Raw genomic sequence first — 13233 nt, forward strand, 5'->3', positions numbered from 1 at the left:
TTTCCCGCGGAGGGCGGGCCCCAGCGCTGACTGACGGGTCCCGCAGCCAATAGGAGGGCAAGGGCTCGGGGATTGCCAGGGCCGCTGGCGAATGGGCCGCGTCCGTCCGCGGGCGCCGCTCGGACCGGACGGGCCGCGGGTGGGGCCTCGGTGGTTGTTGTCGTCCGGTGCCGGAGGAGAAGGTCGCCGCTCGCCGCTCGCACCGGAGGGACTCGCGGGTCTCGCTCAGCCGCTCGCAGCGTCCCGAGCACTCGGGGGACATGTCGAGGTGGGCGCAGGCCCGGTGGTCCGGCGCCGGACGGCGGACGGCGGCCGAGGCACACGCGCCCTCCTCGAGCTTTCCCCGGAGACGCTTCACGTTACAAACGTGCCGAGCTTGAAGGAGCTGTCACGGCGAGGAGGCCCCGCCGGGACCGAGAGCGGGAAGCGCCGGTAGGTCCGCTCCCCGGAGCCGCTATGAGAGCAGCGCCCCCACACGCCCCGCGGACTACAACTCCCATGGTGCACTGCGGCGGGCCCGGCGCGCAAGGGAGGGCGGCTCTGGTGCGCGGGGCATGCTGGGAGTTGTAGTCCGCGCGGGGCATGGTGGGAAGGCTGGGCCTGGCGCTGTCATGGCCGGGTCTGAGGCGGGGGCACCGCGGCGGCCTGGAACGGGGCCGGGGTGAACGGGGCCTGGCTCTGCGGCCCTGGATCACCGATCCCAGCCTCGTTCGTGCTGGGAGGGAGCTTAAAGCTGCTCCATCCCCTGCCAGGGCAGGGCCGCTTCCCCTGGAGCAGGGTGCTCCGAGCCCCTGTGTCCAAGCTGCCCTTGAGCACTGCCAGGGATGGAGCATCCCAAACCTCTCTCTTCAACCCCTGCCATGGGGAAGAACTCCCCAAGCTCCCATCAACTCTTCCCTCTTCCTCCTCCTCCCATCCCTGCCTCCCTCGTCCCAACCCCTCTCCAGGCTCCCTGCAGCCCCTTCAGGCACTGGAGCTGCTCTCAGCTCTCCCCTTCAGGAGCCTTCTCTTCCCCAGGCTGCCCCAGCCCAGCTCTCCCAGCCTGGCTCCAGGGCAGAGCTGCTCCAGCAGCTCCACATCCCTCTTGTGCTGCTGCTCATTGACTGCAGGGGGCTCTCCCCAGGGCACAGCAGAGGGGGCCAATCCCACCCGTCCTCCTCCTCCTCTCTCTCCTCTTTCCCTGCTCTCATCACCCCACTTCCATCTCGGGTAACACTGGGGGTGTTCAGGGCTGATCCCTCCCTGGGGAGAGATGGGGGCTGGACCCCAGCCCCTCTCCTCTCCTTCTTCATCCCAAAGAGCGCACATTCCCTAACACCAGGTTGACTTCCCTTGCCCTAAACCGTTCAATTTCCTTCTCCTTCACCGTGGTTGAGCACTTGAGGTCAGTGTTAACCTCCCCCGGGCCCTGCTCCTCCCTGGTTCTATGCAGGGTGCCCCTCTGTGGGTGGCACCACATGGTCTCTGATGGCATTAAAACACACGTGAACCCCGCTGCCCCCAAAGCCCTTTAGATTAAGCTGATCTTAAGCAGACCAAGGTACGGATTCAGGGCCTTGTACTGCCCATTGGTGCTGGACAAATCTCTGTGCTTGTCCCCATGGGCGCGATGGGGCAGGCGGCTGCTGGTGCTGCGCGGGGCAGGAGGGAGCCGTGTCCTGGCACCGATGGGTGTTGTGCCAAAGGGTGGTTCAGCTCCTCACGTAGCACCCATTGACTCCAGGAAGTGGCTCCCTTTGGGCCGGGGGAGTAAATCCATGCTCCATAGAATTCTGCTGTGGGTGACGCCATCTGTGTCCTTCCAGGGGCAGAAGGGGGCTGAGTGCTTCCCGCTGCTGTGCTGCCCGGGCTCCTGGAATCAACCAGGGAAAGCCCTTTAAGCTCACCCAGTCCAACGGATCCCAGCCCTGCCAAGGCCACCACTGCCCCATGGCACTGAGGGGGTGTGAGCACTCGCGGGGCCGGTGCCTGCAGCCCTGCCCCGGGCAGCCTCTTCCAATGCCTGAGCACCCTCTGGGGCAGGAATTGTTCCTCAGCTCCATCTAAACCTGCCCTGGGGCAGCTTGAGGCCGGTTCCTCTGGTCCCATCCCTTGTTCCTTGGGAGCAGAGCCCAGCCCCTCCTGGCTCCATCCTCCTGGCAGGCACTTGGAGGGAGCCATCAGGTCCCCCCTGAGCCTTCTCTTCTCCACACTGAACCCCCCAGGTCCCTCAGCCCTTCCCCATCACCCCTGTGCTCCAGGCCCTGCTCCAGCTCCATTCCCTTCTCCGGCCCCGCTCCAGCACCTCAAGGTCTCTGTTGCAGTGAGGGGCCCGGAGCTGCTGTGCTCAGAGCCCGTTCTCCCTCCCTGGGAGCGAATGAACCAAACCTGGGTGCTTTAAGGAGCTGACAGCAGCTGGAGGCCCACGGGGAAGCGCTGGGGCATGGCAGGAACTTGGTGTTCCTGCACCCGGGGCTGTTCTTTCCCGCTTGGAACGCTCCCGATCCCCGAGAGCCGATACCTGCGGCCGGGTGGGGGTTGCAGGGAGATCTTTGGCACCACTTCCCTCTTTCCAGCCTGTTTACAGCTTCTCCTGTTGCACTCAGAGGGGCCCCAGCTGGGGGGGGAGCAGGGGCCGCGGGCTGGGCCCGTCCCATCCAGCGGTCGCTCTGTGCCTGTCCCCAGGTGGGAATGGGAGAGGCAAGAAGAGGAGTGGAAGCAGTTACCTGTCCTGCGGGAAGGGGCTGGGGAAGCAGCCGTAGAGCCATGGAATGGCTTGGGCTGGAAGGGACCTTAAAGCTCCATCCCCTGCACGGGCAGGGACCCCTTCCACCGGAGCAGTGTCCCCTGAGCACGGCCAGGGATGGGGTCCTGGGGAGCTTCTCCTCCCCCAGCACCCCAGGTCCTGCTCCTCAGGCTCCAGCCCCTCTCCTCCAGCCTGGGTCTGGGCTGGGGTTGCCTCAAACCAGGGCCAGGACCTTGCCCTTGGCCTGGCTGAGCCCCAGGGGGTTCCCACTTCTCCAGCCTGTGCAGTCCCTCCCATCCCAGCCCTGCACCAGCAGCTCGGGGCCAGCACTGCCTCAGCGAGGGGGCTCAGTCCCACTGCCCTGGAGCCCCCAGAGACGTTGAACAGGGCCATTCCCAGCCCAGCACTTGCCACTGCTCTCCACTTGCACGTTGAGCTCTTGAGCGCAGCTCCCTGCGTGCGAGCTTCCAGCCCATCCCTCGTGTCCACGCTTCCCGGTTAAGGCCAAGGGTGTCCCGTGGAGCAGCGTGCAGTGGTGCTGGTCCTGCCCTTGGCTCCGCTGTCCCATGGCAGTGGGGCTCCCCGGGGGCCGCCCCTCGGGGTCGGTGGCACGGGGCAGCGAGGGGGCAGCTCCCGGGATCCCCCTTCCTGGGCTCTGAGGGCTCTTCCCCTGCAGGATCCGGACTCGCAGCAGCGTTACCGGGGGCCGCTGGGAACGTCAGGACAATGAAGCTGTTGGAGAACTCCAGTTTTGAAGCAATAAACTCCCAACTGACCGTGGAGACGGGCGACGCGCACATCATCGGCCGGTGCGTGCCCCTGCCTGGTACCCAGTGGGACCAGGGCTGGGATCCCAGCTGCCCGGATCCTGCGTGGCTGCAGTCCCATCCGGCCCTATGCAGCAGCACTGGGGAGCCTGTGAGGGACGCACAGGGGTGCCTCTCATCTGTGGCCCTGGAATTGCCACTCAGCTCATCCCAACCTCCTCAGGGCGCCCGTCGGCAGCTCCGCACCCTCACGTGGGGCTTGTGGCTGTGGGCTCAGACCCAGCAGCACGTGGGAGGTGGCTCCTGGGGCCTGGAGATGCTCTGTGCGTGCTGGTGGCCTCATCCAAGCCCTGGTGGCCGTGGTGCTGCTTGGCTGGGACCTTCTGGTGCCGTGCTGGGGGGCTCATGCTGCTCGGTGCCTCTGCAGGATCGAGAGCTACTCGTGCAAGATGGCTGGCGATGACAAGCACATGTTCAAGCAGTTCTGCCAGGAGGGCCAGCCGCACGTCCTGGAGGCCCTGTCACCTCCCCAGACCACGGGCATCAGCCCCAGCAGGTACCACGGGGATGCAGGACACGGCCAGCGGCGAGTCTGGGGTGGGAGGGTGGGATTCACCGAGGGAGCGACCCTGGTGTCGCTCCTGGGCTGTCAGCTCTGCTTGTTCTGGACATCATGGAGTGGTTGAGGTGGGAAAAGAGGTTTAAGAGCATCGAGAACATCTGGTGAGACAATGGCACAGGGTGCCCAGAGAGGCTGTGGCTGCCCCATCCCTGGCAGTGCTCAAGGCCAGGTTGGACACAGGGGCTTGGAGCACCCTGCTCCAGGGGAAGGGGTCCTTGCCCGTGGCAGGGGTTGGAGCTGGAGGAGCTTTAAGGTCCCTTCAGCCCAGCCCATTCCGTGATTCTAAATCCAGCTCTTCCCCAGCCCTGCCAAGGCCACCCCAGCCCCATCTGCACATCCTTCAGGTACCTCCAGGGCCGGTGCCTGCAGCCCTGCCCCGGGCAGCCTCTTCCAAAGCCTGAGCACCCTCTGGGGCAGGAATTGTTCCTCAGCTCCATCTAAACCTGCCCTGGGGCAGCTTGAGGCCGGTTCCTCTTGTCCCATCCCTTGTTCCTTGGGAGCAGAGCCCAGCCCCTCCTGGCTCCATCCTCCTGGCAGGCACTTGGAGGGAGCCATCAGGTCCCCCCTGAGCCTTCCCTTCCCCATCTGAACCCCCCAGGTCCCTCAGCCCTTCCCCATCACCCCTGTGCTCCAGGCCCTGCTCCAGCTCCATTCCCTTCTCCGGCCCCACTCCAGCACCTCAAGGTCTCTCTTGCAGTGAGGGGCCCAGCACAGGATCCAAGGTGCAGCCTCCCCAGTGCCCGGTGCAGGGGCTCAACCCCTGCCCTGGCGCCGCTGCCGCCCTGGTGCTGCTCCAGCCGCGGTGCCGGTGCCTCTGTGGGCAGGGGCTGCTCCCACGGGGCCAGCTCAGACCCCGTTGTGCCCCCAGGCTCAGCAAAAGCCAGAGCGGGGACGAGGAGGGGCCCCTCAGTGACAAGTGCAGCCGCAAGACCCTGTTCTACCTGATCGCGACGCTCAACGAGTCCTTCCGGCCCGACTACGACTTCAGCGCCGCCAAGAGCCACGAGTTCAGCCGGGAGCCCAGCCTCAACTGGGTGAGCACAGAACCCGTGGGCACAGAACCCGTGGGCACTGCACCCATGAACACAGCACCCGTGGGCACGGCACCCGTGGGCACTGCACCCGTGGGCACAGCACCCGTGGGCACGGCACCCATGGGCACAGCACCCCCAGCACCCATGGGCACAGCGCCCATGGACACAACACCCGTGGGCACAGCACCCGTGGGCACGGCACCCGTGGGCACAGCACCCATGGGCACAGCACCCATGGACACAGCACCCGTGGGCACGGCACCCGTGGGCACAGCACCCCCAGCACCCATGGACACAGCACCCGTGGACACAGCACCCAGAGACACAGCACCCCCAGCACCCAGAGACACAGCACCCCCCAGCACCCATAGCCATAGGACCCAGAGACACAGCACCCATAGACATAGCACCCCCAGCACCCAGAGACAGAACACCCCCCTGCACCCAGAGATACAGCACCCATAGACACAGCACCCCCAGCACCCAGAGACACAGCACCCATAGACACAGCAGCCCCCAGCACCTATAGACACAACCCCCAGAGACACAGCACCCAAAGATACAGCACCCAGAGACACAAAACCCCTAGCACCCAGAGGCACAGCCCCCCCAGCACCCATAGACATAGCGCTCATAGACACAGTACCCACCCCAGGACCCAGAGACACAGCACCCCCGGGCACCCAGAGACACAGCAGACATAGACACAGCACCTACCCCAGCACCCATAGACACAGCACCTACCCCAGCACCCAGAGACACAGCACCTACCCCAGCACCCGTAGACACAGCACCCAGAGACACAGCACCTACCCCAGCACCCGTAGACACAGCACCCAGAGACACAGCACCTACCCAGCACCCATAGACACAGCACCTACCCCAGCACCCAGAGACACAGCACCTACCCAGCACCCATAGACACAGCACCCATAGACACAGCACCTACCCCAGCACCCATAGACACAGCACCCATAGACACAACATCTACCCAGCACCCACACCCCAGCACCCATGGACACCGCACACACCCCAGCACCCATAGACACAGCACCTACCCCAGCACCCATAGACACAGCACCCATAGACACAGCACCTACCCAGCACCCAGAGACACAGCACCCATAGACACAGCACCTACCCCAGCACCCAGAGCCACAGCACCCATAGACACAGCACCTACCCCAGCACCCAGAGACACAGCACCCAGAGACACAGCACCCAGAGACACAGCACCTCCCCAGCACCCAGAGACACAGCACCTACCCAGCACCCAGAGACACAGCACCTACCCCAGCACCCAGAGACACAGCACCTCCCCAGCACCCATAGACACAGCACCTCCCCAGCACCCATAGACACAGCACCTCCCCAGCACCCAGAGACACAGCACCTACCCAGCACCCAGAGACACAGCACCTACCCCAGCACCCAGAGACACAGCACCTCCCCAGCACCCAGAGACACAGCACCTACCCAGCACCCAGAGACACAGCACCTACCCCAGCACCCAGAGACACAGCACCTCCCCAGCACCCAGAGACACAGCACCTACCCAGCACCCATAGACACAGCACCTACCCCAGCACCCAGAGACACAGCACCTCCCCAGCACCCACACCCCAGCACCCATGGACACCGCACACACCGCAGCACCCCGCTCCCCGGCACCTTGGCGCTCGCACTCCCAGCACCCTGAGGGGGAGCCGCATGGATCTGCTGGGGCCGTGCCCCACAGCGCTGCTGTGATCCCGGGCCTGCTGCGCTCCCTCCTCCAGCAGCATCAGGCCTGGGATGAGGCCGTTCCCATGGAACGGGTTGGGATGAAGGGACCTCAAAGCTCCTCCAGTCCAACACCTGCCAGGACAAGGATCCCTTCCCCTGGAGCAGGGTGCTCCGAGCCCCTGTGTCCACCCTGCCCTTGAGCACTGCCAGGGATGGAGCATCCCAAACCTCTCCCTTCAGCCCCTTCCATGGGGAAGAACTCCCCAAGCTCCCATCAACTCTTCCCTCTTCCTCCTCCTCCCATCCCTGCCTCCCTTGTCCCAAGGCTCCCTGCAGCCCCTTCAGGCCCTGGAGCTGCTCTGAGGTCTCCCCTTGAGGACCCCTCTCCTCTCCAGGCTGCCCCAGCCCAGCCCTCAGCCAGAGCAGACCCGTTCCATCCCTGGCACCATTTCCAGGTCCCTGCTCCAGCAGCCTCATCTTTCCCCTCAGTCTCCCCTGGGGCAGGTTCAAGCCGTTCCCCTCCAGGCCCTTGTCCCAGGCTCTCCTCCCTCCCGGGGGATGCTCCCGCAGCCATTCCCTGCTGTTCTCCATTGGCAGCAGCCCCCTTGCTCTTCGCTCTCCTTCAGGGAGAAGCAGGGACAGGGGCAGGGGCTGGGGCTGCTCTTCCCCAGGGAGGCTGCTGGGGGGCAGAAGGGTGAGGGCTCGGTGGTGCCTCAAATCCTCCCTGGGGCTGCCGGTGCCTTCACCCCTGCGCTCACAGCACCCGTGGCTGGGGGCTTCTTGCCTGCCCGCTGCCCCCCAGCCCCTGCCCTGCCCCGGCATGGGGAGGCTGAGCCCCACGGAGCGGGGTGCTGGGGAGGAGGAAGCAGCAGCTCCTCTGAGGAGCCCTCCTGGCCCCTGCAGGTGGTGAACGCCGTGAACTGCAGCCTCTTCTCGGCCGTGCGGGAGGACTTCAACGCGCTGAAGCCTCACCTCTGGGACGCTGTGGACGAGGAGATCTGCCTGGCCGAGTGTGACATCTACAGGTAACGGGGCCCCCGCCGGCCCCCCCACACACCGCGGTGGGCTCCTGTCCTCCCCCCTAACCCACCGGCCAGCTGAGCAGCCCATGGAGGTGGCTCCAGGCTCCCCCCATCTCCTCCCTTCCCTGCTCGGGGCTGGCGCCAGGAGCAGGAGCCAACGTGGTGTTTCCTGTGGCAGCTACAACCCCGACCTGGACTCGGACCCCTTTGGCGAGGACGGCAGCCTCTGGTCCTTCAACTACTTCTTCTACAACAAGAGGCTGAAGAGGATCGTGTTCTTCACGTGCCGCTCCATCAGGTCAGGCCAGGCCGCGGCTCTGAAGTCAGCCCAGGAATGAATCCCCTCTTTGCGGGTCCTGGCCCTGCTGGTCCCAGGCTGGGTGCAGCGGAAACGTCCTAGAATGAGCTGGGTTGGACAAGACCTTTGGGACCATCGAGTCCTCAGGAGCTGCTGGACCTCATCCTGCTCTTTATTCATCCACTCACGGCATGGCTTGGGGTGGGAGGGAGCTTCAAGCTCCTCCAGCTCCAACCCCATCCCCTTCCCCTGGAGCAGGGTGCACCGAGCCCCTGTGTCCAAGCTGCCCTTGAGCACTGCCAGGGATGGAGCATCCCAAACCTCTCCCTTCAACCCCTGCCATGGGGAAGAACTCCCCAAGCTCCCATCAGCTCTTCCCTTTTCCTCCTCATCCCTTGTCCCAACCCCTCTCCAGGCTCCCTGCAGCCCCTTCATGCCCTGGAGCTGCTCTCAGCTCTCCTTTCCCCCTCCAGTGGGTACACGTACACGCGCTCGGAAGCTGGCAACGAGCTGGACATGGATCTTGGTGAAGGGGATGCGGAGGAGAGCAGGGACACGGGCGACGCCGAGAGCAGCAGCATCGAGGAGGAGAGGTGGGTGAGCTCCGTGGGTCAGACCCTGTGGGTGAGCTCCATGGCTGAGCTCCGTGGGTCAGACCCTGTGGGTGAGCTCCGTGGGTCAGACCCCGTGGGTGAGCTCCGTGGGTGAGCTCCATGGGTGAGCTCCATGGGTGAGCTCCGTGGGTCAGACCCCGTGGGTGAGCTCTGTGGGTCAGACCCTGTGGGTGAGCTCCATGGGTGAGCTCTGTGGGTCAGACCCCGTGGCTGAGCTCCGTGGGTGAGCTCCGTGGGTCAGACCCCGTGGCTGAGCTCTGTGGGTCAGACGCCTTGGCTGAGCTCCATGGGTCAGACCCCGTGGCTGAGCTCCGTGGGTGAGCTCCGTGGGTCAGACCCCGTGGGTGAGCTCCGTGGGTCAGACCCCGTGGCTGAGCTCCGTGGGTCAGACCCCGTGGGTGAGCTCCGTGGGTCAGACCCTGTGGGTGAGCTCCGTGGGTCAGACCCCGTGGGTGAGCTCCGTGGGTCAGACCCTGTGGGTGAGCTCTGTGGGTGAGCTCCGTGGGTCAGACCCCTTGGCTGAGCTCCGTGGGTCAGACCCCGTGGGTGAGCTCCGTGGGTCAGACCCTGTGGGTGAGCTCCGTGGGTCAGACCCCGTGGCTGAGCTCCGTGGGTCAGACCCCATGGCTGAGCTCCGTGGGTCAGACCCCATGGGTGAGCTCCGTGGGTCAGACCCTGTGGGTGAGCTCCGTGGGTCAGAACCTGTGGGTGAGCTCCGTGGGTCAGACCCCGTGGCTGAGCTCCGTGGGTCAGACCCCGTGGGTGAGCTCCGTGGGTCAGACCCTGTGGGTGAGCTCCGTGGGTCAGACCCTGTGGGTGAGCTCTGTGGGTGAGCTCCGTGGGTCAGACCCCGTGGCTGAGCTCCGTGGGTCAGACCCCGTGGGTGAGCTCCATGGGTGAGCTCCGTGGGTCAGACCCTGTGGGTGAGCTCTGTGGGTCAGACCCCGTGGGTGAGCTCCGTGGGTCAGACCCTGTGGGTGAGCTCTGTGGGTCAGACCCCGTGTGTGAGCTCCGTGGGTCAGACCCCGTGGGTGAGCTCCGTGGGTCAGACCCTGTGGGTGAGCTCCATGGGTGAGCTCCGTGGGTCAGACCCCATGGGTGAGCTCTGTGGGTCAGACCCCATGGGTGAGCTCTGTGGGTCAGACCCCATGGGTGAGCTCCGTGGGTCAGACCCCGCGGGTGAGCTCCGTGGGTCAGACCCCGCGGGTGAGCTCCGTGGGTCAGACCCCGCGGGTGAGCTCCGTGGGTCAGACCCCGCGGGTGAACTCCGTGGGTCAGACCCCATGGCTGAGCTCTGTGGGTCAGACCCCGTGGGTGAGCTCCGTGGGTCAGACCCCGTGTGTGAGCTCCGTGGGTCAGACCCTGTGGGTGAGCTCCGTGGGTCAGACCCTGTGGGTGAGCTCCGTGGGTCAGACCCTGTGGGTGAGCTCCGTGGGTCAGACCCCGTGGCTGAGCTCTGTGGGTCAGACCCCGTGGGTGAGCTCCGTGGGTCAGACCCCGTGGCTGAGCTCCGTGGGTCAGACCTGCCTGTACAGGGCTTGTGTTGGGGCGGCCCCCCAAGACCCCGCATCCCCGTCACCGGGTGCTCGGTTCCAGGTTGCAGGTGCTGTGCATGTGAGGCCCGGAGCAGCTCCGAGGCGCCGCAGCCGCGCTGGACCCCGTCCTCTGCCTGCCCCCCGGAGGAGCCAGCCCCACGCTGCCCCATGCCCTGCCCAGCCCCACGTACACTGGAGCCCCGGACACCCCCCGCCGTGGGGCGCCCCCCGAAGCTTTGCTGCACTTTACGCTCCTCTCCTCGCCTGCACTGAGCCGCGGAGTGCCCGCGGGGCTGGCGCCGGGCAGGATGGGGCCCACAGCACTTGGCCCGCACTGGTTTGACGCCGTCCGTCCATGGCAGCGGCTCCGGTGGCCGCGGTGGGACCCCCCCCCCCGCCGATGAACTCCACAAACTGTGCTTGGAGAAGCGTCCCGGGGCTGCCGGTGAGTCCCTGGTGCCGCAGCAGCACCCCCTGCCCCACCTCCCGTGGGGCCTGGGGGGGGGGGTTAAACCCAACCTGACTTTGGGTGACGGGGCCGGTGCCAGGTTTGGGTGGGGGTGAGCAGGGTGCTGGGTGCTGCTGCTCCCACCCTGCTTCGCTTCGGCGGCGGCTGCCCCATCCCTCCGTCCCCATCAGCCCGCTGTGGATGAGAGCAGAGGCTGGGGGGCAAATCCCCCCCCCCAATCTGTGTTTTGGCTGGGACAGGGCAGGGGGAGCTGAGCCGGGTTCACTTGAGCTCAGGTTCATGGAGCTGAGTTGGGTTTAATGGAGCTGAGCTGGGTTTACTTGAGCTCAGGTTCATGGAGCTGAGTTGGGTTTAATGGAGCTGAGCTGGGTTTAACTGAGCTGAATTGGGTTTAATGGAGCTGAGCTGGGTTTAATTGAGCTCAGGTTCATGGAGCTGAGTTGGGTTGGGTTGAGCTGAGTTGGGTTTAATGGAGCTGAGTTGGGTTGGGTTGAGCTGAGCTGGGTTTAATTGAGCTCAGGTTCATGGAGCTGAGTTGGGTTTAACGGAGCTGAGTTGGGTTGGGTTGGGTTGAGCTGAGCTGGGTTTAATTGAGCTCAGGTTCATGGAGCTGAGTTGGGTTTAATGGAGCTGAGTTGGGTTTAATGGAGCTGAGTTGGGTTTAACTGAGCTGAGTTGGGTTTAACGGAGCTGAGTTGGGTTTAATGGAGCTGAGCTGGGTTTAATGGAGCTGAGTTGGGTTTAATGGAGCTGAGTTGGGTTTAACTGAGCTGAGTTGGGTTTAATGGAGCTGAGTTGGGTTTAATGGAGCTGAGTTGGGTTTAATTGAGCTGAGTTGGGTTTAATGGAGCTGAGTTGGGTTTAATGGAGCTGAGTTGGGTTTAATGGAGCTGAGTTGGGTTTAATGGAGCTGAGTTGGGTTGGGTTGAGCTGAGCTGGGTTTAATTGAGCTCAGGTTCATGGAGCTGAGTTGGGTTTAATTGAGCTGAGTTGGGTTGGGTTGAGCTGAGCTGGGTTTAATTGAGCTCAGGTTCATGGAGCTGAGTTGGGTTTAATGGAGCTGAGTTGGGTTTAATTGAGCTGAGTTGGGTTTAATGGAGCTGAGTTGGGTTTAATGGAGCTGAGTTGGGTTTAATTGAGCTGAGTTGGGTTTAACTGAGCTGAGCTGGGTTTAACTGAGCTGAGTTGGGTTTAATTGAGCTGAGCTGGGTTTAATTGAGCTGAGTTGGGTTTAACTGAGCTGAGTTGGGTTTAATTGAGCTGAGTTGGGTTTAGCTGAGCTGAGTTGGGCCCCTTGAGTTGAACTGAGCCGAGTTGGGTTGAGCTGAGTTGGGTTGAGCTGAGTTGGGTTGAGCTGAGTTGGGTTGAGTTGAGTTGACCTGAGCCCAGCTGAGCTTGAGCTGAGTTGGGTTGGGTTGAGCTGGGTTGAAGCTGAGCTGAGCTGGGTTGAAGCTGAGCACGCACAAAGAGGGGCAGCAGCTGCCTCAGCATTCTCCCTGCACCCTCTGCCCCCCAAGGGGAGCTGCTTTGGGGCAGCACCAGCCCCACGGGCCCTCACCACCCCCCCAACCCCCCTGGGGCAGCCTCCACAGCCCCTGCCCCATGGCTGAGGGTTCGGGCAGGGTCTCTCTTTCAGAAGAGGCTCTTCGGGGGCACTGGGGAGCCCCAAGGACGCTGGGGTTTTGTTCCCCCCGTCCCTGGGCTTGATGCAGGGTGAGAGGCTCCAGGGGATGCTGCAGGCACGGATCCAGCCTCCGGCCGGGGCTTTGGGTGCAGGGGGAAGAGGGAGACCCCAGGCAGACAGAGACAGACCCCAGAGCCCCCACTCCATCCCTGGGTACTGGGAGCTCCATCGGGGGGCTCCGCAGCCTCATCCCCACTGACCCAGAGCTTGGTCTGAACCTGGAGCTTGTGCCCTCTGCTCCTGGGGCTGGAGCCGCTGCTGCCCTCACTGGGGATTGCCTTCAGCACCCCCCCCCCCCCCAGCACCCATGGGTGCTCCCGGCAGGATTCAGCTCCATCCCATCCCTGCATCCCTGCTCGCGCCGCCGTGGCTGCCTCCCTGCGCCCCGCCGGGGAGGGGACCGCGCGGCGCCGCAACGCACCGGCACCAATAAAGGTTTCCTTGTGACCCCCCCCGGCCTTGGGCAGTGGCGTGGGGGGGGCACGAGGTGGGGCTCAGGCAGAGCCCATCCATTGGGATTTGGAACCACCTCATCCGGGGCCTTCACGGGGTCATTCCCGCCCCATGGCCCCTCCAGTTACGGCTTCACCTTCCCGTTTATGGCTCTATCGTCTCTGGAATGGGATTTCATTGTGGAATCCCAGCCTGGTTTGGGGTGAAGGGAGCTTAAAGCTGCTCCAGCTCCAACCACGGGCAGGGCAGGGACCCCTTCCCCTGGAGCAGGGTGCTCCGAGCCCC

At 64.5% G+C, this 13233-nt stretch overlaps 1 protein-coding gene and 1 long non-coding RNA gene across 2 annotated transcripts; both read left to right on the top strand.

The window, feature by feature from the left end:
* The first annotated feature begins 3402 nt into the window (after positions 1-3402).
* Positions 3403-10554, top strand: MAF1 (MAF1 homolog, negative regulator of RNA polymerase III). Its single transcript, XM_062634653.1, has 7 exons — positions 3403-3534; positions 3920-4048; positions 4983-5148; positions 7777-7898; positions 8074-8193; positions 8667-8786; positions 10404-10554. Exons 1-7 carry the CDS (start codon positions 3452-3454, stop codon positions 10423-10425), a joined length of 762 nt encoding a protein of 253 aa, XP_062490637.1. The 5' UTR covers positions 3403-3451; the 3' UTR covers positions 10426-10554.
* A 1562-nt stretch (positions 10555-12116) lies between these two features.
* Positions 12117-12947, top strand: LOC134171980 (uncharacterized). The gene is made up of 2 exons (XR_009967797.1): positions 12117-12159; positions 12206-12947. It is a non-coding gene; the product is annotated as an uncharacterized LOC134171980 (long non-coding RNA).
* The last annotated feature ends 286 nt before the right edge of the window (positions 12948-13233 follow it).

Source organism: Pezoporus occidentalis, unplaced genomic scaffold (assembly GCF_034315485.1).
Source record: "Pezoporus occidentalis ecotype Australia unplaced genomic scaffold, CSIRO_AGI_Poc_V1 ctg433, whole genome shotgun sequence".
Lineage (NCBI taxonomy): Eukaryota > Metazoa > Chordata > Aves > Psittaciformes > Psittacidae > Pezoporus > Pezoporus occidentalis.